General features: G+C 38.0%; 1 protein-coding gene across 18 annotated transcripts in view; it reads right to left on the reverse strand.

Annotated features, from left to right (window-relative positions):
• Positions 1-25,858, reverse strand: part of LOC103541420 (cytidine monophosphate-N-acetylneuraminic acid hydroxylase) — a 348,688-nt gene that overhangs the window by 68,424 nt on the left and 254,406 nt on the right. For 13 of the 18 annotated variants that reach the window (XM_070584227.1, XM_070584218.1, XM_070584220.1 and 10 more), the window contains 2 exons: positions 7,567-7,770; positions 3,734-3,825 (listed from right to left, as the gene is read on the reverse strand). In XM_070584227.1, the coding sequence (XP_070440328.1) occupies positions 3,734-3,825; positions 7,567-7,622 (148 nt within the window). In that variant the 5' untranslated portion in view covers positions 7,623-7,770. Of the gene's footprint in view, positions 1-3,733; positions 3,826-7,566; positions 7,771-7,898; positions 8,361-8,396; positions 8,574-25,858 lie in introns of those variants that run through there. The other 5 variants (XM_070584225.1, XM_070584226.1, XM_070584224.1 and 2 more) reach the window with 5 other exon arrangements.

The following is a 25,858-nucleotide window of genomic DNA, read 5'->3' on the forward strand; positions in this document are numbered from 1 at the left end:
ATTTATGCAGATATATTTTTTCATAATTGGTCATACTAGATGTAATGTGTTTAACCTATCTTTTTGCTTTATATCCGAAATATTCTCTTATTATTTTAGTTTCTTCAATAGTAGCAGTTTTAAGATATCAAAATTATTTCTAATGTTTAAATTGTTTCCAGTTTTTCTTGTAAATTGCTGTGAGTGAACATTCTTATAACTATATCTTTTGACACGTCAATAAGATCTTAGCATACAGTCTTGGATGCAGAATTGCTGGATCAAAGGTATGCACATTCTTAAGTGTGATAGGAAGCTTGCTGGAAAGTTTCAAGCAGGGGAATAATGTGAATTGATTTGGATTTTTAGAAGATTACACTGGGTGCTGTAAGCAGTATGGACTGTAGAAGGCAAGGGCGGAAACAGGGAGGCCAGTCATTCAGGCAGAAGGTGACTGTGACTTGCACTCAGGTGGAGCCAGTGTGGATGGATTCTGAAGGTGTTTTGGCATAGAGGCAACAGGATTAATGGTTTAGATATGGGTATTTAAGGAAAGAGAAGACTCAGAGTGACTACCAGGTTTTGTTCAATTGAGTGGATGTGGTGCCTCTTACAGAGGTGGGGAAGGCTGGAGGAGGAACAGGTCTGAGGATGAATTGGGGCTGGGCATTAAGAGTTCTGTTTAGGCTGCATGCTTGTAATGCCTACTAGCAGTCCATGTTGAAATACTCAGTAGGCAGTTGGATATCAGAGTTGGAGCTCAGGGATGAGGTCAAAGCTGGAGGTGTCTTTTTTGGAGTCATCTGAGTTAAAACGGCATTTAGAGCTGCGGGTTTAGAAGTGATCATTTAGGAAAAGCATGTAGATAAAGACAGCTTAGGATTAAGTCCAAGATCATATCAACATTCAGAAGTCTAGCAGAGGATGAGTCAGTAGAGGAGACTGAGAAGTACTCAGTGTGATCAGAATAAAAATCAGGAGAGTGTGGTAGACAGAATAATGGCTCCCAAAGATGCCCACATCCTAATGTCCAGGATCTATGAATAAGTTAGGCTATATGAGAAAGGGGAGTTCAAGTTGCAAATGAAATTAAGGTCGCTAATCAGCTGACTTTATTTGTGTGTGTGAGGAAGATTGGCCCTGAGCTAACGTCTGTTACCAATCTTCCTCTTGTTTTTGCTTGAGGAAGATTATCACTGAGCTAACATCTGTGCCAATCTTCCTCTATTTTATGTAGGATGCTGCCACAACGTGGCTTGACGAGCAGTGCTAGGTCTGCACCCGGCATCCGGACCTGTGAATCCTGGGCCACTAAAGTGGAGCAGGCAAACTTAACCACTATGCCATCAGGCCAGCCCCCAGCTGATTTTAAAATAGGGAGATTATCCTGGGTTATCTGCATGGGCCCAACATATCATAAGGGTCCTTAAAAGAAGAGGGAGATATGACTACAGAAAAATGTCCAGAGATGCCAGGCTTTGAAAATGGACAAAGAGGGCCTTCTAAATGCTGGAAAAAGCAAGGAAACAGATTCTCCTCTAGAGCTTCCGGAAAGAAACACAGCCCTGCTGACACCATAGTTTTAGCTATGAGACCTGTGTTGGACTTCTTGTCCTACAAAACTGTGAGATAATCGATTTATATTAAATCTTAATAAATCTTATATTAAATAAATAATAAATCTCAAGTCTTAATTAAATCTTAATAAATCTTACATTAAATCTTAAAACAGCTACTAAGTTTGTGGTACTTTGTTACAGCAGCAAATAGAAAACTAATACAGAGAGAACTGCTTCCCAGACAACAAGAAAACAGCATATGTTGAGGAGAGATGGGGCCACTGTGCTGTATACTGCTGAGAGTTTGAGCATGATGACAATAGAAAAGCAACCACTGAATTTAGAATGATGGAGAACACTGGGGACCTTGACGGAGCAGTGTTAGTGGAGTGGTAGGGTCAGAAGCTCAACTACGAGAGAATGGGAGGTGAAGGAACAGAGGCACTGAGTGTGGACACCTGTTTCCAGGGGGTTAGCTGTTTAAAGGTTTTGAGAAATGAGAACACAACTTAAGGGGGATGCAAGGTCTAGTAAGGACTTACATGAAAACTAGAGCATGTGTGTGTGTCTGTGTGTGTGCACGTGTGCATGCATGCAGGTTAATAGGCAAGGACAGGGGGCCAGCCCCATGGGCGAGTGGTTAAGTTCATGTGCTCCACTTTGGCGGCCCAGGGATGCACCCATTCGGATCGTGGGCGTAGACATGGCACCGCTCATCAAGCCATGCTGTGGTGGCATCCTACATGCCACAACTAGAAGGACCCACAACTAAAAATATACAACTATGTACCAGGGGGCTTTGGGAGAAAAAGGAAAAATAAAATCTTAAAAAAAAAAATAGGCAAGGACAAAATTGATGATATTGGAGAGAGAGAATTGCAGGAATGAAGTTCTTAAGTAAGTGTGAGGAGATGGGATCCAGTGTGTGAGGGGAGGGTCTAGCCATAGGAACAGGTCAGTACATCCACTTTAACCTGTAACCGGAGGCAAGGAAGAATGTGTAGGCACAGGGCCAGGCGGGTTGATACATTTGGTGGTAAGAAAATGACTCTCCGGTACTGACTCCCCATTACTGCCTCGTAGGGTCGATATGAGGGTAATAATTCACACAAAGTGCCTAATACTACACCTGACACACAATACCATTCTGGATTAGGTCTTAATTCTTAGAACAGATTTCAAAGCCCTCCTTGCAATATACCTTTGCGGGCTTATATTGTACTACTTGAATGAACATACCCTATACTCCAGCCAACTGAACTACACATTTGGCCCTAAAGGTGCTAAAGCTGGCCCAGCTGTTCCCTTCCCCAGGAATGTCCTTCTTTCTCTTCTCTGCCTGATGAAATTCTGCCCATCTTTCAAAACCCAACATTAGTGCCATCTCCGGGATGATGCTTTCTGCGATTTCCCCCGGTTAGATCAAATCTGGTTTCTTATTCCTGTAGCAGTCATTCTGAAACAGTGTTTCTAACTGAACAGTTGTAAACTTCTCATAAGTAATTTTTCTACTGATAAAACACAATTTTAATCAAAACAGAGACAGACAAATTTATTCCTATGACTAAGCCCTTCTTACTCATATTTCACAGGCTAGCTTGAGTAGGAGGAAGCAAAAAGTACAAGTAGAGCCAGCATACTGAGAATCTGTAAACTGTGGCCACTTACCTATACCAGAAAGAGCTATGGAATTTGAAGCACTTTATCTCTTAATCAAAACTGTGAAGTTTCATCATAATTATTGAGAGGATCGTGCACATGAACATCCACCTGTGTGTCTTCATTGATAAAATATTCAGAGCCACTATTTTATAATACACTTTATCTAAGAAACCTATTAGAGCATCCTTGATCTCAGGTTTGCCTGAGCTACCACTTCACGTAAATGTCCTCTCACTCACACTGACTATCTCATCCATCATTGTATCTCTTAATACCAGTCCAATGTTTACACATGGTAAGGTCTCAACAAATATTTGCTCAACAAATGAATGAATGAAGGGATCTCTTGGAGAAATCCTCTGTTTAGAATTTTCAGCACTAATTATTAAAAAAAAAAAACCCAACCAACCCTAATGTCCACAGCTTAAAATCATAATGTATCCAAAGCTTCAAGTGAGACTGGAAACAAGTTGACAAGAAGAACCCCAATAACGATAATAGCAAAATACATTTATCAACTTGATGGTATTTACCCAGTTCATCTTGACAGAAGCTGCCCGGAGGGTTGATATACTTCATGGAGCTCACGTCTAACTTCCAGTTGTGTTTTGTGCACCTAACAGACCTGGATGAAAAATTGTGCTTAGGTTTATGACGGCGAAAATAAAAATTAATCTTATCGTGCTAAAACGTATTATTTTTGTGACAAAATTACACTAGTTGATTGAACACAAAATACATGAGAAGAAAACTATTAATAGCTAACATTCAAATACCCAAGGAGATATAGACTAATTATCAGTAGGTGATTTAAAAAATGAAGATAAACTTCACGTCATGAAATGACAAGTGAGAGATCAACGGAGCCACCAGAATAAAGCAGGCTTCAGGGTTGGTTCTCTTATAAAGACTAAGCTAGGTAAGATGCCGTTGGGGCCAACACAAGGAAAGAATGTAGTAGTAGCAAATACAGGTCTGTGATTTACAATTACTCCACAACCTTTGACCCTTAGTACAATGTACTAAACCTAAGCTCAACTAAAGTTTTCATTTATCCAAGAGACAAGATTTCCCTATAGTTTAATATTTCAAAACATGGTTGCCAGCAATACAGGATGCCCAGTTAAATATGAATTTCAGATAAATAATGACTAATTTATTATCTCACACAATATTTGAGATGTGTTAAAAATTTGTTATCTGAAATTCAAATTTGAGTGTTCTGCATTTTTATTTAGTAACTCTGGCAACCCTATTTCAGAACAAGAATCAGACTGTAACAAAACAAGATGCTCAGGAATTTTTCTCCTTTCTATTTCTTAGCAGAGGCAAGTGGTGGTTGGAGATGGGGCATGAACAGATTATGTCTTCTCTTTATGTTGGTAGTGTTCCCATTGAAGTTTTTTTTTCAACAGTTAAATAATTTTATTTTGCAAACAAACAAGGATGTCTCAAACCAGGAAGATCAGATTTTTTTCAACTAAAAATGTCTATTTTAACATATAAGGGAACTATACTGATTTTTTCAAGCTTCATTATATCCAGAATTTTTTATGTTATTTTTTAGTAATGAGGCAAAAAGCATATTCCACATTTCAATTTATGGAGGATTATTTTGTGGCATCTCCTTTCTCATCAATGAGTAGCCAACAACCTTTCAAAAACTAACAGAACATTAGAAACGCAGCTTTTCAGTATGCTGGGCCATTAAGGGCGAAACTATCACAGGCCCATAAACGTTCATGATTGGCAGGTAGACAGGAGGGAGGCAACAGCTTCCTATGCAAGAAAGGCTGTGACAAAAAACGAGAACCACAGCTTTTAAGAGCTGCTGATTTTTTTTCACATGTGAAGAAAACAACCAACTGACACAGCGGGGGTGGAACAGGTAGGTCATTGTTCTTGACTGAATCCTGGAAAAGAGATTCTTCAGGTGAAGTGCTACACAGAGAACCCACCTAGAAGCAATTGAATTTGGAGAGGTGGACAGGGGAGTACAGTGTGTGGGTTCCTCTGGCGATGCTAAGTTTCAAGATCTAAATGCGTGGCAAGCTTCAACTGGGAATAAGCCTGGGGGAATCTGGTTCCTTAAGTGCAGCAGAGTCAAAAGAGTGCTGTCTCCAGGTTGGCCCGTCAACAGAATAGGGCGAAACCAGGATCAATGGCCCCCAAGGCTTCGGATGAAGGAGAGAAAGGCCAGTCTGCAGTAAAGCAATCACTATGTTAAGAGGCACAATGTTAAGAACTAAGAACCATCTGAGTTCCCGTAAATAAGCTCTGTTCCTAAACTATACAAGAAATTTATGTCAGAGTAATAATAACAGTCAACGTAATTAACATATACTGAGTGGTCATCTTATGCCAGACGTTCTTGTAAGTGCTTTATGTTTGAAATCACTCAGTCTTCTCAGCAACCCGACAATGAAGGTAACATTTGATCCTTATTTTAGAGAGGAGGCGATTAAAGCCCGGAAAGGCCTCGTGCGGGGGTCACTGAGCTGGGAAACCGTGGGCCAGGCTTCTAAAGTAGACCGTCAATGCAGAAACATCATGCTCCTAATTGCTAAACTGTAACGCTTCCTTTAAACGGCTGGCTGAGCGGGCACGGTGTCGAAAGGCCCTTCAAGGAGAGAAAAACAGTCTCAGAACAGTAACAGTTACCCCGCCCCCCAGACCCGAGTGGCGTGGGGGCGGGCCATCAACGGTATGTATTAAAAATGACTGGATCAAATAAACGTTTACTGATTTTTTTCCCAAAACAAAAAAACTCCGCAATAGTTAGAAAACCTCAACATTCTGAGTACTTGCAGAAGTTTACTAGTGACAGAACACCAATGTCTGAGCTTTCTCTAACTTGAATCCACTGAGAAGATGGAAGAGAATCAAAATAGGACTGTTAGCAAACTACCAAGAGGCCCCCCCCCCCCCCCCAGAGTACAGTTGTGAGCTAAAAGTATGTCCCATGCAATTCTGGGACATATTTATACTAAAGATACATTTGTTGTTTACCTGAAATGCTAATTTAACTGGGCATCCTGTATTGTTAGTTGCCAAATTTAGCAACCTGATCTGAGGAGCCAAGAAAGCTACAGACACCACAGTGGTTAACATTTAAAAATCTAATAATACATGGATTGGGTCCCGAAACTAAGTATGCAGTGATGCAAACCTGTACACAGGTGTGAGAACATTCTGGAGTTGGGTGACTTCTAAACAATTACAGCAAGGAGCTCTTGGACAACTACCCAGCTCCATCTGAGTACACTAGCACTAAACTGCCCACAAATCACCTAAGAAATTAGACTGACAACACAGTGGAAGAAAAAAGCCCAGCAGGAAATAACCAAAATCACACAGATCAAGTTAGATTGAAGCAAAGCTTAAAAGATGGGGTCAGGGGCCGGCCTGGTGGCACAGGGGTTAAGTTCGCACGTTCTGCTTCAGCGGCCCCCGGGTTGCCAGTTCGGATCCCAGGAGCGGACATGGCACTGCTTGGCAAGCCATGCTGTGGTAGGCATCCCACATATAAAGTGGAGGAAGACGGGCATGGATGTTAGCTCAGGGCCAGTCTTCCTCAGCAGAAAGAGGAGGATTGGCAGACATTAGCTCATGACTAATCTTCCTCAAAAAGAAAAGAAAACTGCTCATGCATTGCTGATGCTGAGACTGAGGCTGACAGAGCACCTCCCCACCCAGACCTCTCCCTGGCTGTGCCAGGCAGGCCTGTTATCTCTTCGGCAGTCATTGCAGACAAAACTAAACAATCCTGTCCTGGTCTGACTCCTGCACTGGGGGGGAGATGTATGCACAGGTTTAATCAAGGGGTGAGGAGAGGCAGGTGCCAGCACTAGTTCTTCCGAGAAATGGCCAGAAGAGCCACTGTTCAGAGCAGGCACGGTTGGGGATCTGCCATATTTATTTTTTAACTACAACTAGGCTGCCAGAGAAATTCCACCCGCTCCCCAGCAGAGTTTGGAAAGCTACCCTTCCCCACCCTGGCAAACAAGCACACACACTTCTCCAGGAGAGGGAAAGGAAACCTAAAGGAGGCTTGAATCTTTGAACACAAAAGCAGGTAAATGCACACCCAAATGCTCACACACACAGACACACCTACCCTAGGAGTTTTACTGTTTTTCAAGCTAGGAATAAATTTTAATCGTTCTTATGAGAGAGAGGAAAATTAAGTAGAGGTCATAACATTTTGAGATCAGAGAGATACCCTCAGCGAGCACAAGTGAAAGTGATGGATTGACTAGGGGAAATAATCTGTTGATTGGTCCCTTTGAAATTTTTAAATGAGCACATTTTCTGCCAAATCCCCTTAAGAAGTGTCGCTGGTGAGAAAGCAAAGGACTCTTGGTACCTTCCGTCGAAATCCTCAATATCTTTTATGAACAGGCCTCCTTGATGCTTGCACATATTCTTGCACGCTCGCAGGCGGCTCTTGTTCTTATATAAGATGTAATCTTTGCCCGTCTTCTTATTTCGAAGAAAATTGATCCCTTCCTTCAGATTGGCAGCTTCATCAGGTGACAGATGCAACAGGATCTCAGTTGTTTGTTCGATGCTATGACAAGGCAAACATTTGGAGAGGAAAGAAAATCATGTTAAGGCTTTAAGAGATATTCATTTGGAACTGACAGTTCAAAAACCTCTTTTTATGGAAATACTTTCAAAGCCCCTCCCTCCAAATACCTAGGCTTGGTGGCTACCTTATGGTGCACCTTATCTCTTCTCTTAAACATACATTCTACTGGTTGAACGTCCATCTCAGCTTTCCCCCCAAGAACTAATGCCCTTCTCACTTGCCTGCCCATTGTCTGCCGCTGCCTCTGCCTGAATATTTCAAAAGAAATGCTGTTACTCTTTAAAGCTTCCGTTGTTAATTCACCCCCACAAGGCAAAAGGCTGTGAATCCGCTTTACTATCATTTTTACTGATATGAGCTTCCTTCCTCACCACGCTCCTTTTAGAGCCTCTGTGTTATGTTCCAACAACCCACTCTCTCTGTCCCACCCTCATGCTTTTGCATCTGGACTTCCTTCTCTTTGCAGCACTCAGGGTCACCCTGTAGGTTCAAGTATAACTCAATCATCCCTTCCTTGGTTAAGCCTTCGAAGCTACCCCTCAGGTCAAGTCTAGTACTTCTTAATGTGCACTATGGACTATTCTGCAGAACGTTATAAGCAGTACCTGGCACACTGTCCTGTTGACTTACGTGTAGATGCTTTTCAAAACATTCTGTATCTTCTCTCCTTTTCTCTCCTCACCAGTTAGCAGACCGTGATACGTCTTTACTAGCTAGCTACTTAACCCTCCCACTGCACTCAATTTGAACAGTTTATAAATAGCTCCAGCAGCAAATGAAGCATTTGATCTTTCATGTTTTTTTTTTTAAGGAAACCACACACATTACATTTCTCAAACTCCAAGCTCTAAACAAACTCTCTTTATGATGCAATATAATTTTTACCAAGAGGGATTTCGAAATGTCTTTTTGCATTTCTGTGGCATGAAATCTGGGTGCGTGTTGTTTAATTTTACATTCTACTCTAAACCAAAAGTCGTCAAAATTCTCTTCCTGTGTTAATTTAGAATTGATTTGGGGCTCAAGTACATTTGTGGCTTTTTGCTTTCATTTGTAGTACTGAAAATTTCTCAAACAGGGAATAAAAATAATTTTAAAAACACATCAGGAGGGGCTGGCCTGGTGGCGTAGTGGTTGGGTTCATGTGCTCTGCTTTGGTGGCCCAGGGCTCGCAGGTTTGAACCCCGGGCACAGACATAGCACTGCTCGTCAAGCCGTGCTGTGCAGCAGCCCACATAAAATAGAGGAAGACTGGCACAGATGTTAGCTCAGCGACAATCTTCCTCAAGCAAAATGAGGAACAGTGGCTACAGATGTTAGCTCAGGGCCAATTTTCCTCACAGAAATTAATTAATTAATTAATAATAATTTTAAAAACACACCAGGATAGGAACTAACAGGGAAACTACTTCCAAGTTTAAACTGAAGAGATATAGCTCTATAATGGAGTATGATACACTTGAAAGCAGATTCTCTTTATCGCTTTGTCCCAAATTCTGGTAATTCTCTTCACAACAGACTTGAAATGTTTCCAAAAACTTTTTTTAAGTGTATTTGATAGAAAGGAATCCATTCTAAGCCTCATGAATTTCTTTTAACTTTGTTCTTACGAGTACAAATATCTGACACCAAGCCAAAGTAAGCACTGAGGCAATTCCTGGAAAGATTAAAAGTATAAAACGAAAACCTCCCTAAATATTTTATTTGATTAATAAACCACTTAGTCCAACTTCTGTGTTAGAGTCTAAGGTTTTCCAAGCACCGTGTAAAGCAAGTTGAACCAACCATGTTCATCTTTACCAGTTCCGTGAGAAGTCATATTGAAACGTAAAGCAAAAGAAAAAGTGCACTCCTCTATACAGGCTTTTATGTATTTTTTCAATGGTTAGTTTCTCCCAAAAGTAGATTTTAAAGATGTTATTGATGAATTTGAATCGACTAAAATCAAGAGAATAAAATTAGAGTAAAGTCTGGTTTTGGTATATATAAAATATTTAAAATGATGTGTTTTAATATACCTACGTTTCAATGTTTCAATACTTTTTCAAATACTCTATTGTTTTTGAAAAAACAACCATGAAAAAATACACGAAAATATAAACATAGGGGCACACATTTTTCCTTTTGCCTCAGACCTGGTGGCTTGGCATGACAGTGTACCATCCTGTCTTTAAAATTTTGAAATTTAATTGGTCATTGAGTTTTGGCCTTAATTTTGATTTTTAAAAATATTATGTTAAAATGATATTCATTTTGATTACATACGTTTCAAAGCCAGGAATCCTCCAGAGGGTTAGGCTCTGAGAAAAAGGACTAGAGGAAGAATAGGCAACAATTCAGAATTGTCAGTCTGTAAGTGCATTTTGTTACCCCAGATTTCTTAGTTTACTTTAGTATTGTTTTATTTATTTCTCTTTTCTGTTTGGTGAGGACGATTTGCTGTGAGCTAACATCCATGCCAATCTTCCTCTACTTTGTATGTGGGATGCCTCCACAGCATGGCTGACGAGTGGACCCACGACCCGGGGCTGCCAAAGCAGAGTGAGCGGAATTTTAACCACTCAGCCACGGAGCCGGCCTCATTAGTTCTATTTTAAATGGGAAGATGTTCAATATTCTGTTCACAGGAATGTAAACTCAATGAAGGCCGAGACAGACAATGTCTGTCACATGGTAGGTGCTAAGTAAATATCTGGTAAATGAAGGAATACCCTCACAAGAAACATGTAATGCATATTTCGGAGAGGGAAAATCTACTTCTGTTCCTCGTGATACCCAAAGCTGAGTTTGAGAATTACCATGTAGATAACTGATGTGAAAGTGCTTCCAAAGGTCACAGATCCATGACGGGAAAAATCAAATTAATGGCACATCTAAGTTTTACAAAGCAAATTAGGAGAGTTTTTTTTTTTATCCCATGTAGAAGCAAAGGGTATTTCCCCATTTATTCAAATTATCCTGTATGCTCTTTATTACGGTTTGGAAAATTCCATTTTTCATAGTGGTCCTATGTATGCTCAGTTAGTTTTAGACATTTTATAGCTGTTGCCACAGTTGTGATTGGTGTCTTGTAATTTTATTTTCGGATTAGTTATCTCCAGTATAGAGAAACGTAACCAATTTTTTAAAAATTGTAGTAAAAAACACATAAGATAAAACTTACCATCTTGAACACTTTTAAGTGTACATTTCCATAGCATTAAGTATATTCGCACTGTTGTGCAACAAATCTCCAAAATTTTTTAATTCGTAGAAACAAAACTCTATACATCCATTAAACAACAACTCCCTTTTTCCCTTTTCCCCAGTCCCTGGTAACAGCCATTCTACTTTCTGTTTTTATGAATTTGACTACTTTAGACACTTCATATAAGCATAATCATACAGCATTTGTCCTCTTGTGATTGGCTTATTTCACTTAGCATAATGTCCTCAAGATTCATTTATATTGTAACTAACATGTGACAGGATTTCCTTCCTTTTTAAGGCTGAATAATATTCCTCTGTGTGTGTGTGTGTGTGTGTTTTTGTGTGTATGCACATGTGTGTGCGTGTATATATCACATTTTGTTTATCCATTCATCTGTCAATGGATATTTGTGTTGCTTCTACCTTTTGGCTATTGTGAATAATGCTGCTATGAACATGGGTTTGCAAATCTGTTCAACCCTTGCTTTCAATTCTTTGGGTTTATATGGGATCGCTGGATCATATGGTAATTCTTTTTATTTATTTATTTTAAATGCTCTTCCCCAACTTTATTGAGGTACAATTGAGAAATAAAATTGTATATATTTAAAGTGTACAACATAATGATTTGATATATGTATACACTGTAAAATGATTACTACAGGTTGAGTAACATACCCATCATCTCACGTAGTTACTTTTCTTCTTTTTATGTATGTGTGGTGAGAACACTTAAGATTAATCTCAAATTTCAAGTATAAAATACAGCATTATTATCTATAGTCACCATGCTTTACATTAGATCCCCAGAAGTTATTATAACTGAAGTCTCATACCCTTTGGATAGTTTTTTTTACTAAATAAAAATTTAAAGTGAGTACTAACCAAAGATATAAAGAGGCACACAATCATATAAAATGACACTCAACATCATTTGTTATTAGGAAATTGAAAATTAAAACAAAGATGAGATACCACTACACACCTATTAGAACGGCTAAACACCAAAAATCTGACAATACCAAATGATGATGAGGATGTGTTACAACAGGGACTCTAATTTAATGCTGGTGAGAAGGAAATGTAACTCAATGAAGGCCGAGACAGACAATGTCTGTCACATGGTAGGTGCTAAGTAAATGGTTGAACTCAACAACACTGTCAATCAACTGTATATAACTGACACCTATACACTACTTCCTCCAACAACAGCAGGATACACATTGTCTTGAAGCTCACATGGAGTATTCACTGATATAGACCACAGTTTGTGCAATAAAGCAGACTTCAAGAAATTTTAACAAATTTAAAAGAATAGAAATCACACTACATATTCTCTAAGAGCACGATAGCATTAAGCTAGAAATCAATAACAGAAAGATAGCTAGAAAATCTCAAAATACTTGACGATTAAACAATATGCTTCTAAACAACACATGGGTCAGAGAAGAAATCTCAAGAGAAATTTTTAAATATTTTGAATTATGTGAAAGTGAAAATAAAACTTACCGAAGTTTGTGGGGTGCAATGAAAGTAGTGTTTATAGGGAAATTTATAGCATTGAATGTATATACTAAAAAAGAAGATCTAAAATTAGCAATGTAAGCTTCCACCTTAGGAAACGAGAAAAAGAAGAGCAAACACAAAGTAGGAGAAAAGAAATAATAAAAATTAGAGCAGAAATCTTCCTTCCTGAAAGAAGGAAATCAGAGAAAAATCAAGAAGACCAAAAGCTGGTTCTCTGAAAAGATCAATAAAATTGATAAGCTTCTAGCCAGGTTAACTAACAAAAGAGAGAAGACACAAATTACTTAGAAATGAAAGAGGGGACAATACTACAGAACCTGTGGACATTAAAAGGAAAATAAAGGAATGCTATGAACAACTCTATGATCACAAATCTGATAACCTAGATGAAAAGACCAATTCTTTGAAAGACAATCTGCTAAGACTCATACAAGAAGAAACAGCCTAAATAGGCCTATGTCTATTAAATAGATTGAATCAAGAAAAAATAACCTTCCAAACAGAAAGCATCAGGCCCAGATGAGTTTACTGGTGACTTCTACCAAATATTTAAGGATGGAATTATACCAATTCTCTACAATCTAAAAGCAAAGGGAATACTTCCTAACTCATTCTGTAGGCCTAATACCAAAACCAGACAAAGATATTACAAGAAAACTACAGGACAGTATCTCCCATGAACATAGATGCAAATATCCTCAGTCAAATATTAGCAAATTGAATCCAACAATATGAAAAAAGAGTTATATACCACAAGGAAATAGGACTTCTTCTAGGTATGCAAGGCTGATTCAACGTTCAAAAATCAATTAATATAATCCATTATATCAACAATCTAAAGAAGAAAAATCACATGATCATATCAGTAGATGAAGAAAAAGCATTTGACAAAATCTAACACCTATTCATGATAAAAACTGTCAGCAAACTAGGAATAGAGAGGAACTTCCTCAACTTGATAAAGAACATCTACGAAAAACTTAACACTAACATCAGACTTAATGGCAAGAAACTAGAAGCCTTCCTGCTAAGATCAGGAACAAAGCAATGATGCTCCTTCTCACTGCTTCTTTTCAACATCATATTAGAAATTCAAGCTAATACAATAAGACAAGAAAAGACAATAAAGATATGCTGATTAGAAAAGAAGAAATAAAACTATCTTTGTTCACAGATGACATGATTGTCTATGGAGAAAATCTGAGAATTGACCCAAAAAATCCTGCAAATAATGAGCAATTATAGCAAGGTTACAGGATTCAAGGTTAATGTAGAAAAGTCAATTGCTTCCCTGTATACCAGCAATGAACAAGTGGTGTCTTAGATCAAAAACAATACCATTTACATTAACAACTAAAAAAGTGAAATATTCAGGCATAACTCTAACAAAATATATTACAAAATATATATAAAAGGAAAACCACAAAACTGGCAAAAGAAATCAAAGAACTAAGTAAATGGAGAGATTCTACATATCACAGATACGAAGACAATATTATCAAGATGCCAGTTCTTCCCAACTTGATCTATAGAATCAATGCAAAGCCAATCAGAATCCTGGCATGTTATCTTGTGGACATCAACAAACTGATTCTAAAACTTATGTGGAGAGGCAAAAGACCCAGAATAACCAACACAACATTGAAGGAAAAGAACAAAGTTGAAGGATTGAAACTACCAAACTTCAACACTTATTATCAACCTTCAAAAATATATAAATCAAGACAGTTTGGTGTTGCAAAAGAATAAATAACTAGATCACTAGAACAGAACAGAGAGCCCAGAAATGGATCCGCACAAATATAGTCAACAGATCTTTGACAAAGGAGCATAGACAATATAATGGAGAAAAGATAGTCTTTGCAACAAATGGAGCTGGAACATCTGGACATCCACATGGAAAAGAAGAAATCTAGACAAAGACCTTACTCCCTCCACAAAATTTAACTCGAAATGGGTCAGAGATCTAAATGCACAATGTAAAACTATAAAACTCCTGGAAGAAAACATAGGAGAAAATCCAGATGACCTTGGGTTTGGCAATGACTTTTTAGATACAACACTTAAGATACGATTCATGAAAGAAATTATTGATAAGCTGGGCTTCATTAAAAGTAAAAACTTCTGCTTTATGAAAGTCACTGTAAAGAGAATGAGAAGACAAGCCACAGACTGGGAGAAAATATTTGCAAAAAATATCTAATAGAGGACTGTTATCCAAAATATACAAAGAACTCAAAACTCAACAATAAGAAATCAAATAATCCTATTTAAAAATAGGCCAAAGATTTGGAGAGATGATTCACCAAAGAAAAAATACAGATGGCAAACAAGCATATGAAAAGACACTGAACATCAAATATGATTAGGGAACTGCATATTAAAACAATGTGATACCACTAAACACCTATTAGAATGGCCCAAATCCAGACCACTGATAAACATCAAATGGTGAGGACATGGAGCAACAGGAATTCTCATTTATTGCTGTAGGAATGCAAAATGGTACAACCACTTTGGAAAACAGTTTGGGAGTTTCTTACAAAACTAAACATACTCTTGCTATACAATCCAGCAATTGTACTCCTTGGTATTTACCCAAATGAGTTGAAAACTTAAGCCCATACAAAATCCTGCACACAGGTGTCTATCGCAGCTTTATGCATAATTGCCAAAACTTGGAAGCAACCAGGATGTCCTTCATTAGGTGAGTGGTCAAATAAACTGTGGTACATCCAGACAATGGAATATTATTCAGTGCTAAAAATAAAAGTGCTATCAAGCCATGGAAAGACATGGATGAAATGTAAATGCGAATTACTAAATGAAAGAAGCCAATCTAAAATGGCTACATACTGTATAATTCCAAAAATACGACATTCTAGAAAAAGGCAAAACTATGGAAACTGTGGTTTCCAGGGGTTAGGGAATAGGAATGAATGAATGAGGAGAGCACAGAGGCCAGTGAAACTATTCTGTATGATACTATAATGGTAGACACATATCATTATATATTTATCCAAACCCATCAAACATACAACACCAAGAGTGAACCCTAATGTAAACTATAGACTTTGGGTAATGATGTGTCAATTTAGGTTCATCAATTGCAACAAATGTATCACTCTGGTGCAAGATGTTCATATTGGGGATGGCTCCAGATGTGTGGGGTAAGGGCATATATGAGAACTCTATGCACTTTCTGCACAATTTTGCTGTGAACCTAAAACTGCTCTAAAATATAAAGTCTATTTAAAAAAAGGAAATGAGCTATCAATCCGAAAGAAGACATGGCTGAACCTTAAATGCATATTACTAAGTAAATCCAGTCTGAATAGGCTACAGACTATATGATTCCAATTATATAGCATTCTGGAAAAGGTAAAACTACAGAAAGAGCAAAAAGATGAGTGATTACCAGGAGTACAGGGGGTGGGGTGAGGGTTAAATAGGTGACACACAGGAGATTTTTAGGATGGTGAAACTATTCTGTATGTTACGGTAATGGTGGACATGACATTATACATTTGTCAAAGCCCAGTGGACTTTATAGGACAAAGAATGAACCTTAATGCAGGCAAATTTTTAAATAAATCATTTAGTGGGATTGGATCTCAGGAATTAGCTGAGGAATAGACAGAAGTAAGGTAAGGTATCTTTTACTAGGAATATCAGAGCCAGTAAATGGTGTGGCAGCTCACCAGCCACAGAAGGAAAACTTTTTATAACCTTTGTATTTTAAATAACAAAGTTGATGCACTTAAAAGCCAAAGATTGGGTCCTGTTTTCTATTTAGCTCCAGTAAGAAAACCAAAATCAGCAGCAATCAACAGCAGTGAATAAGGGACTCATGGTATACCTAAGTGTTTGTATTTCTTTAAACCTTTCTCTAAAGTAAGTATCACATTGTTTATAAGTGGAAAATAGAAATTAATCAAAATGTACTCTGTTATAAAAGCAAAGGAAGAAACTACAAAGAAAAAGATTTCCAGTAAAAATTTCTTTTTTATTTATAGAAAGTCCAAAACCTGCCAGCGCAAAGTTAAAAAAGCAAACAAACACAAAGGAATATTTGCAGCATATGCTAGCTACTATCATCAATGTCTTTATTAATATATAAAACACCCTTAGAGGGGCTGGCCCCATGGCATCATGTTTAAGTCCATGTGTTATGCTTCGGTGGCCCAGTGTTCACTGGTTTGGATCTCGGGTGTGGACCTATACACTGCTCATCAAGCCATGTTGTGGCGGCATCCCACATGAAAGATAGAGGAAGACTGGCACAGATGTTAACTCGGGGACAATCTTCCTCACCAAAATAAATAAATAAAGAGAATTTGTTTCTTTTAAAAAAGGTTCTTACAAAGAAGTAAAAGATAAGCAATCCTTTAGAGAAGTGATCAAAAGTGATGAGCAAGCAATTAAAAAAGAAGAAACACAAATGGACAATTAGTGCACAAAAAAGTTTACAGCCCCATAAGAAATTACAGAAATACAAATTAAAGTAATGAGAAACATTTTTGGCTTGTCAAATTGATCAAGGTTTTCAAAAAGTAGTAATCCCCAGTGTTGGCAAAGATGTGGCAAAATAAGCATTTTGAAGGTAGTGTAAATTGATATAACCTGTCTAAAGAGCAATTTAGCGATACGCACATAAGGCCCAATAGTTCCACTTCCAGAAATATATCCTAAGGAAATAGAGATGCATGTGACAAAGATAATAGTTACAGATTTATAACAAAATTATTTTATAATAAAAAATGAGACACAACCTAAAGTTCCAACGATAGGAAATTGGTTTAATAAATTAATGTATATTAACACAGTTAAATACTAGGCTTCATTATAGATCAATAGTTAAGGCTATGAGAAATGCTCCTAATTATAAAATGAGAAAAAAAGGATACCAAAGTGTATATACAGTACAATCTCTATTTAAAACAAAAATTTTTAAATATATACAGTTTTTATGAAAAAATCTAGAGGAATACTCCAAAATGTTAAAAGTACCTCAATAGATGATGAAATTATTTTCTTTCTTTTGTTTATCTGCATTTTCAAATGATTTATTCAAAAGATTTATTCAAATTGTATTGCCTATGTAATTTTACTAAATTATACATTTAATATATGGAAAGAAGAAATTAGGCAGGCCAAAGAATTTGAGGAACTTCTAACAGAGGACTAAAAAAATTATTACTATAAAATTCTTAAAGCACATCTGGCATGACTCAGCAAGGGACTCCCAACGGGAAAAATTAGTGAAGTAACTTAATTAAAATAAAAAACTTCAGCATACACCAATGTCTGCAACTTGCTGCAGATGGCATGCCAATGTTGGGAAGAGCAAACCACAGACAGCTGCCTACCTTGCCTGAGGGCAGTACTTGGGGCCCAGAGCCTGGTGATGGCCCCTACCCCATATCCACACATACCAGTCTAGGAGCCATGGCCCACCCTGTGAAGCACTCAGCAGGGCTCACCTTGAAGCATCTGAACAAGCTAAATCCAGGCATGGTGAGCTCACGGCGTGATCTAGAATGGCCTAGTCAACAGGCAAGGCAGGCTAACTGGTTCTCTGGGGTCTAGGCTGAGAGCAAAGTTCACTCAAAGGTAAGACAGCAGAACCATGCTACCATATGTGCAACCCCCTTGTGGGTAAAGAATAGCTCCAGGACTGGCAGACTGACACTATATCCTCCTTTGGAATAAGTTTTTATTCAGGGAAGATCTGGAAACTGAAAAAAACCCTGAATATAAATTCCCATTTTTTAATTCTTTTTATTTTATTTCAATTTTTTGGTGGGGAAGATTGTCCCTGAGCTAACATCTGTGCCAACGCTCCTCTATTTTTGTATGTTGGATGCTGCCACAGCATGGCTTGATAAGTCGTATATAGGTCTATGCCTGTGATCTGAACCCTTGAACCCTGGGCCCCAAAGCCCACGAACATAACCACTATGCCATTGAGCCAGCCCCCTATTTTTTTATTACAGAATAAACTAGTTGCCCAGGAAATTTCACCACTTAAGTAAACATGTCAACTGGGTGAGCGAGAGGAAACAACTTAATTTTGAAAGGCCCTCAGCAGGCATAATTAGGCTATTAGAATTCTTTGAGGGGGTAAAAACAATATGATAATGGCAGAACTGGTAGGCAGAACTTCTATAGACTTTAAATGCCAAAATTTGAAAATTACATGTCAAAATGGCAGCATAGGTGGACTATGAACTTATCTCCTTCCATGGATACAACCAACTTACAACTTCTCTTGGAACAATTACCCCTGAGACAGAACTGAAAACTGGATAAAAAGAATCCCCGCCAGAAGGGACAGTCCTGACTGAGGTGGAAGAGGCAGAAATTCCTTTCTGGAGAGAAAAAAAGCCACATTCACAAGCTGCAGAGCTTCATGGCCAGCTGGGAGCAATCCCAAGGTAGGCAGCCTTCCCAGGAGGAGTGGGGAACTTGAGCAGGGGAGCATTACTGCTATAAGTAGCTCTTGGACTCCGCACAACTGAGACAAGTATCATAACATCTGGCTTTTCTGGCTACTAACAACAACAGGGAACACCCCTAGAAAAGCTATGGGACATAAGGGAAAAAAAGTCAGCTCTTAAAGGGGCCATGCACAAATTCACCCAATCACCAGAAAGAAAATCATACAGTCCTTTGGTGAAAAGAGACTCACCTGACAGGCTCTAGGTGCATCTCAGAGAGAAATGAGGTCTCTCCAGGGACAGAGACATTGGCAGCAGCCATTACTGTGACCTAGTACAGGCATGCTGACACAGACGCTAGCAGACACCATTGAGTTCTTCCACTGGCCTGTTAGCCCAGGGTCTGCCTCACCCACTAGAGTGTTGATTTAATGCAGCTCAGCCAGGGCAGGCAGCCCACCCTAGGGACCGGTCCCACCCAACAGCAATCCCTCAGACAACTTGTGGGCCTAATAGGCTGGGTGTCTGCATCTTCTGAAGCTGGGTGAGTGGGTCCACTTCTGTGGGGCAGGGTGTGCACAAGAAGCGGGTGGTGTGGGGGGGGGGGCAGTGGCAGAGTGTATGGGGCCTCTGCAGTCGGGTGACTGGGTCTGGGTCAGGGCATGTGCACAGGGCAGGACTGTGCTGATGGTGTTTGTGGCCCTGTGGGTGGTGTGGCTTCTCAGATGCAGAAGACTTATACTTCTCAAATAACCTCATAGAAGATCAGCCCCCGCCCTCCAAAGCCTGAAACAATTGGGTGTTACCATGTCTGGAGCCAGCCCCATTCAGCTCCAATCCTGAGAGAGCTGACAAGAGCCTTGCAGGCTGGAGGCCTACAGCAATTGTAAGCCCCTGAGCCTAGTAACAAGCCATGCTGGGGGCCCACTCACTTAACAGAAAAATTGCAAACAGGAATGTGCTACTAGACCTTGCAGCCAACTCCCCACACCTGATTATGTGACTGAAGGGTCCATAGCAGCCACATGCAGGTGAACATTACAACAAGCCAGCCAGGGGAGAGTCTAGCCTCCCTGGACACCTGCAGCAAGAGAAACCCTGCCACAACAGAAGGACACATGTAGCCCACGCAGGGGACACCCCTGGAACATTTGGAACTGGTGATGAAAGGGAAGCACACTGCTGGGCCTCATAAGGCATCCCTTACATAAGGCCACCTCTCCACGATTAGGAGACATAGTTGACCTACCTAATACATTGATATAAGCCCAGAGAAAGAGGAAAAATGAGGAGGCAAAGGAATATGTTCCAAGAAAAAGAACAGGACAAAACCCTAGAAAAAGAAGTAAACGAAACCAAAATAAACAATCTACCTGACAAAGAGTTCAAACAAAAAGTGATAAGGATGCTCACTGATCTCAGGAGAAGAATGGATGAACTCAGTGAGAATGTCCACAAAGAGTTGGAAAATATAAAAAAGAACCAATCAGAAATGAAGAATACAATCCTGGAAATGAAAAATTCACTAGAATGACTCAATAGCAGAGTAGATGATACAGAAGAATGGACCAGCGAGCTGGATGAAAGACTAGAGGAAATAAACCAAGCTGAGAAGGTAAAAGATAAAAGAATTAAAAAGAACAATCTAAGGGACCTCTGGGACAACATCAAGTGCACTAACATTTGTATTATAGATGTCCCAGAAGGAGAAGAGAGAGCCAAAGGGGCAGAGAATCTATTTGAAGAAATAATAGCTGAAAACTTTCCTAACCTAAGGAAGGAAACAGACATCCAGGTACAAGGAAGCACAGAGAGCACCAAACAAGATAAACACAAAGAGGCCCACACCAAGACATTATAATTAAAATGTTAAGAACTAAAGATAAAAGGAGAATCCTAAATGCTGCAAGAGAAAGGCAACAAGTTACACACAAAGGAAACCCAACAAGGCTATCAGCTGAGTTCTCAGCAGAAACCTTACAGGCTACAAGGGAGTGGTATGATATATTTAAAGTGCTGAAAGGAAAAAAGCTACAGCAAAGAATACTCGACCCAGCAAGGTTGTCATTTGGAATGGAAGGAGAGATAAAGAGTTTCTCAGAAAAGCATAAATTAAAAGAGTTTATCACCAAAAACCAGTCTTACAAGAAATGCTAAATGGACTCATTTAAGTGGGAAAGAGAAGACCGCAAATAGGAGTAAGAAAATTATTTTTTTTAAAGCAAGAAAATCACCGGTAAAGGCAAAAATACAGTAAAAGTAGCAGATCAACCACCTATGAAGATAATACGAAGGTCAAAAGACAAAAGTACTAAAATTACTATGATAAGAGGGTAATGGATACACAAACACACACAAAAGAGGTTAGATATGATATCAAAAACAAAATGCGGGATGAGGGGAGCAAAAGAGTAGAGCTTTTAGAAAGAGGTCAAACTAAAGAGAACATCAATGTAATATAGATTGCTATATATGTAGGTTACTATATATGAACCTCCTCGTAAGCACAAACTAGAAACCTATAATAAATACACACAAAAATAACAGAAAAGAACCAAAGCATACTACTAAAGAAAGCCATCAAACCACAAAGGAAGAGAGCAAGAGAAGAAGAAAGGAACAGAGAAGAACTACTAAAACACCCAGAAAAAAAGTAACAAAATGGCAATAAGTACATACTTATCAATAGCTAATTTAAATGTCAGTAGACTAAATGCTCCAATCAAAGCCATAGGGTGCTGATTGTATAAAAAAAGAAACCCATATATAAGCTGCATACAAAAGACACACTTCAGACCTAAAGACACTCACAAACTGGAAGTGAAAGGATGGAAAAAGATACTCCAAGCAAATGATAATGCAAAGAAAGCTGAGGTAGCAATACTTATATTTTTTTATCAGATAAAATAGACACAAAAATTGTAACAGAAGACAAAGAAGGGCACTACATAATGTTAAAGGGAACAATCCAACAAGAGGATATAACACTTGTAAATATCTATGCACCCAACATAGAAGCACCTAAATATATAAAGCAATTATTCACAGACAGAAAAGGAGAAATAGACAGCAACACAATAATAGCAGGGGGATTTTACCACTCCACTTACATCAATGGATAGACCATCCAAACAGAAGATCAATAATGAAACATTGGCCTTAAATGACACATTAGACCAAATGGACTTAGTAGATATATACAGAACATTCCATCCAAAAACTCCAGAATACACATTCTTTTCAAGTGCACTTGGAACATTCTCTGGAATTGATCACATATTAGGCCACAAAACAAGTTTAATAAATTTAGGAAGATTGAAATAATATCAACTATCTTTTCTGACCATGGCAGTATGAATAGAAATCAACTACAAGAAGAAAATCAGAAAAGCCAGAAACATATGGAGATTAAACAAAATGCTACTGAACAATGATTGGGTCAATGAAGAAATCAAAGGAGAAAACAAAAAATACCTAGAGACAAATGAACATGAAAATATGACATGAAAAAATTTATGGGGTACAGCAAAAGCGGTTCTAAGAGTGAAGTTTACAGCATTACAGGCCTATCTTAACAAACAAGAAAAATCTCAAACAATCTAACAGTACACTTAAAGGAACTGGAAAATAAGGACAAACAAAGCCCCAAATCAGTAGAAGAAAGGAAATAATAAAAATCAGAACAGAAATATATGAAATAAAGACTTTAAAAAAAGGAAAAAAAATCAATAAAACCAAGAGCTGGTTCTTTGAAAAGATAACCAAAATTGACAAACCTTTAGCTAGACTCACCAAGAAAAAAGAGAGAAGTCTCAAATAAATAAAATCAGACATGAAAGACGATAAATTACAACCGACATCTCATAAATAAAAGATTATAAGAGAATACTATGAAAAGCTATACACCAACAAATTGGATAACCTAGAAGAAATGGATAAATTCTTAGAAACATACAACCTTCCAAAACTGAATCAAGAAGTAATAGAGAACTTGAATAGACCAATTACCAGTAAGGAGATCAAAATAGTTATCAAAAACCTCCCAAAAATAAAAGTCCAGGACCAGATAGCATCCCTGGTGAATTCTCCCAAACATTCAAAGAGGACTTAACACCTATCCTTCTTAAACTCTTCCCAAAAATTGAAGAGGAGGGGATGCTTCCTAACTCATTTTACAAAGCCAACATTATCCTGATACCAAAACCAGACAAGGACAATGCAAAAAAAGAAAATTACAGGCCAATATCACTGATGAACATCAATGCAAAACTCCTCAACAAAATATTAGCAAATCAAGTACAATATTACATTAAAAAGATCATACACCATGATCAAGTGGGATTTATTCCAGGGATGCAGGGATGGTTCAACATCCACAAATCAATCAATGTGATACACCACAGTAACAAAATGAAGAATACAAATAACATGATCATCTCAATAGATGCAGAGAAAGCATTTGACAAGATACAGCATCCATTTATGATAAAAACTCCGAATAAAATGAGTATAGAAGGAAAGTACCTCAACCTAATAAAGGCCTTATATGACAAACACACAGATAGTATCAGTCTCAATGGAGAAAAACTGAAAGCTATCCCTCTAGGAACAGGAACCAGACATGGATGCCCAAGTTCACAACTCTTATTTAACACAGTATTGGAAGTGGTAGCCAGAGCAATCAGGCAAAAAGAAGAAATAAAAGGGATCTAAATTGGAAAGGAAGAAGCAAAACTGCCACTATTTGCAGATGACATGTTTTTACATATAGAAAACCCTAAAGAATCCACCAAACAACTTTTAGAAATAAAAAATGAAGATGGTAAAGTTTCAAGATACAAAATCAACATACAAAAGTTTGCTGTGTTTCTATATACTAACAATGAAGTAGCAGAAAGAGAATTTAATAATACAATCCCATCTACAATTGCAACAAAAAGAATAAAATATCCATGAATAAACTTAACCAAAGAGGTGAAAGATCTATATACTGAAAACTATAAAACACTGTTGAAAAAAATTGAAGATGACATAAAGGAATGGAAAGATATTTCATGCTCCTGGATTGGAAGAATTAACGTAGTTAAAATGTCCATACTTCCTAAAGTAATCCCTATCAAAGTTCCAACAACATTTCTCACAAAAATAGAACAAAGAATCCTAAAATTTATATGGAACAACTAAAGATGCCAAATAGAAAATGGAACCCTGAGAAAAAAGAACAAAGCTGAAGGTATCACACTCCCTGATTTCAAAATATACTACAAAGTTATAATAACCAAAACAGCATGGTTCTGGCACAAAAACAGACACACAGATCAATGGAACAGAATTGAGAGCCGAGAAATAAACCCATGCATCTACGGACAGCTGATTTTCAATAAGAGAACCAAGAATATACAATGGAGAAAGGAAAGACTCTTCAATAAATGGTGCTGGAAAAGCAGGACAGTCACATGCAAAAGAATAAAAGTAGACCATTACCTTACACCACACACAAAAATTTATTCAAAATGGATTAAAGACTTGAATGTAAGACCTGAAACCGTGAAACTTCTAGGAGAAGACATAAGCGGTATGTTCTTCAACATTGGTCTTGGTAGCATATTTTCAAATACTGTGCCTGATCGGGCAAGGGAAACAATAGAAAAAATTAAAAAATGGGACTACATCAAACTAAAAAGCTTTTGCACAACAAAGGAAACCATCAACAAAATGAAAAGACACCCTAACAATTAGGAGAAGATATTTGCAAACCATGTATCTGATAAGGGGTTTATATTCAAAATATATGAAGAACTCATACAACTCAACAACAACAAAAAACAACAACCCAATTAAAAAATGGGCAAAAGATCTGAACAGACATTTCTCCAAAGAAGATATACAGATGGCCAACAGGCATATGAAAAGATGTTCAACATCATTAACTATCAGGGAAATGCAAATCAAAGCTACAATCACCTCACAATAGCCAAGACTTGGAAGCAACCTAGGTGCCCATCAAGGGACAAACGGATAAAGAAGATAGGTTATATAACACAATGGAATACTACTCAGCCATAAGAAACAATGAAATTCAACCATTTGTGACAAAATGGATGGTTCTTGAAGGTATTATGCTAAGTGAAACAAGTCAGAGGGAGAGAGCCAAATACCGTATGATCTCACTTGTAAGTAGAAGATAAAAACAACAACAATAATATAGAGACAGAGATTGGATTGGTGATTACTAGAAGGGAAGCAGGGAGGAAAGAGGTCAAAAGGAGTGACTAGGTACATGTGTATGGTGATGGATTGTAATTAGTCTTTGGGTGGTGAATATGATGTAATCTACACAGAAATTGAAATATAACGATGTACACCTGAGATTTACATAATGTTAAAAAACCAATGTTACCCCAATAAAAAATAAACAAAAACCCCAAAACAAAAACAAATAAGCCAAACTACACTTTATCAGATAAAAATAAATAAATAAATAATGCCAAAATTCCATGAAACAAATGAATTCCATAGAACTTGGGGTGAATGTATGTTGTGTGTGTATCTTTATGAGATTGCCATTTGTGGGGAACCATGAACAGTAGAATTTTTAACCTATTGACCAGTTCTGGACGGGAGCTTAATTCTTTCATAAATTATCTGGAATAGCAGTTCCCAATCCATAGAGGAACCAACTTCATATCCACATTTTTTCCCAATGACCAGCCATTAAAAACGTTACCACTGAATGGGGGCCCATCCAAAAAGTAATTTAAAAAGGAGGTCTCATACTCAAAATGCTTTGGGAACAAATGATCTAGCAGAACATTAGGCTGTGACCTTCATGAGAGAAGAGACTTCTCTGTCTCATTTATCACTGCATTTTCCCTTAGGTACTCAGTGAATCTTTGTGGAACCAATAAAGT

The sequence above is a fragment of the Equus przewalskii genome, chromosome 19, assembly GCF_037783145.1.
Source record: "Equus przewalskii isolate Varuska chromosome 19, EquPr2, whole genome shotgun sequence".
In the NCBI taxonomy this organism is placed as follows: domain Eukaryota; kingdom Metazoa; phylum Chordata; class Mammalia; order Perissodactyla; family Equidae; genus Equus; species Equus przewalskii.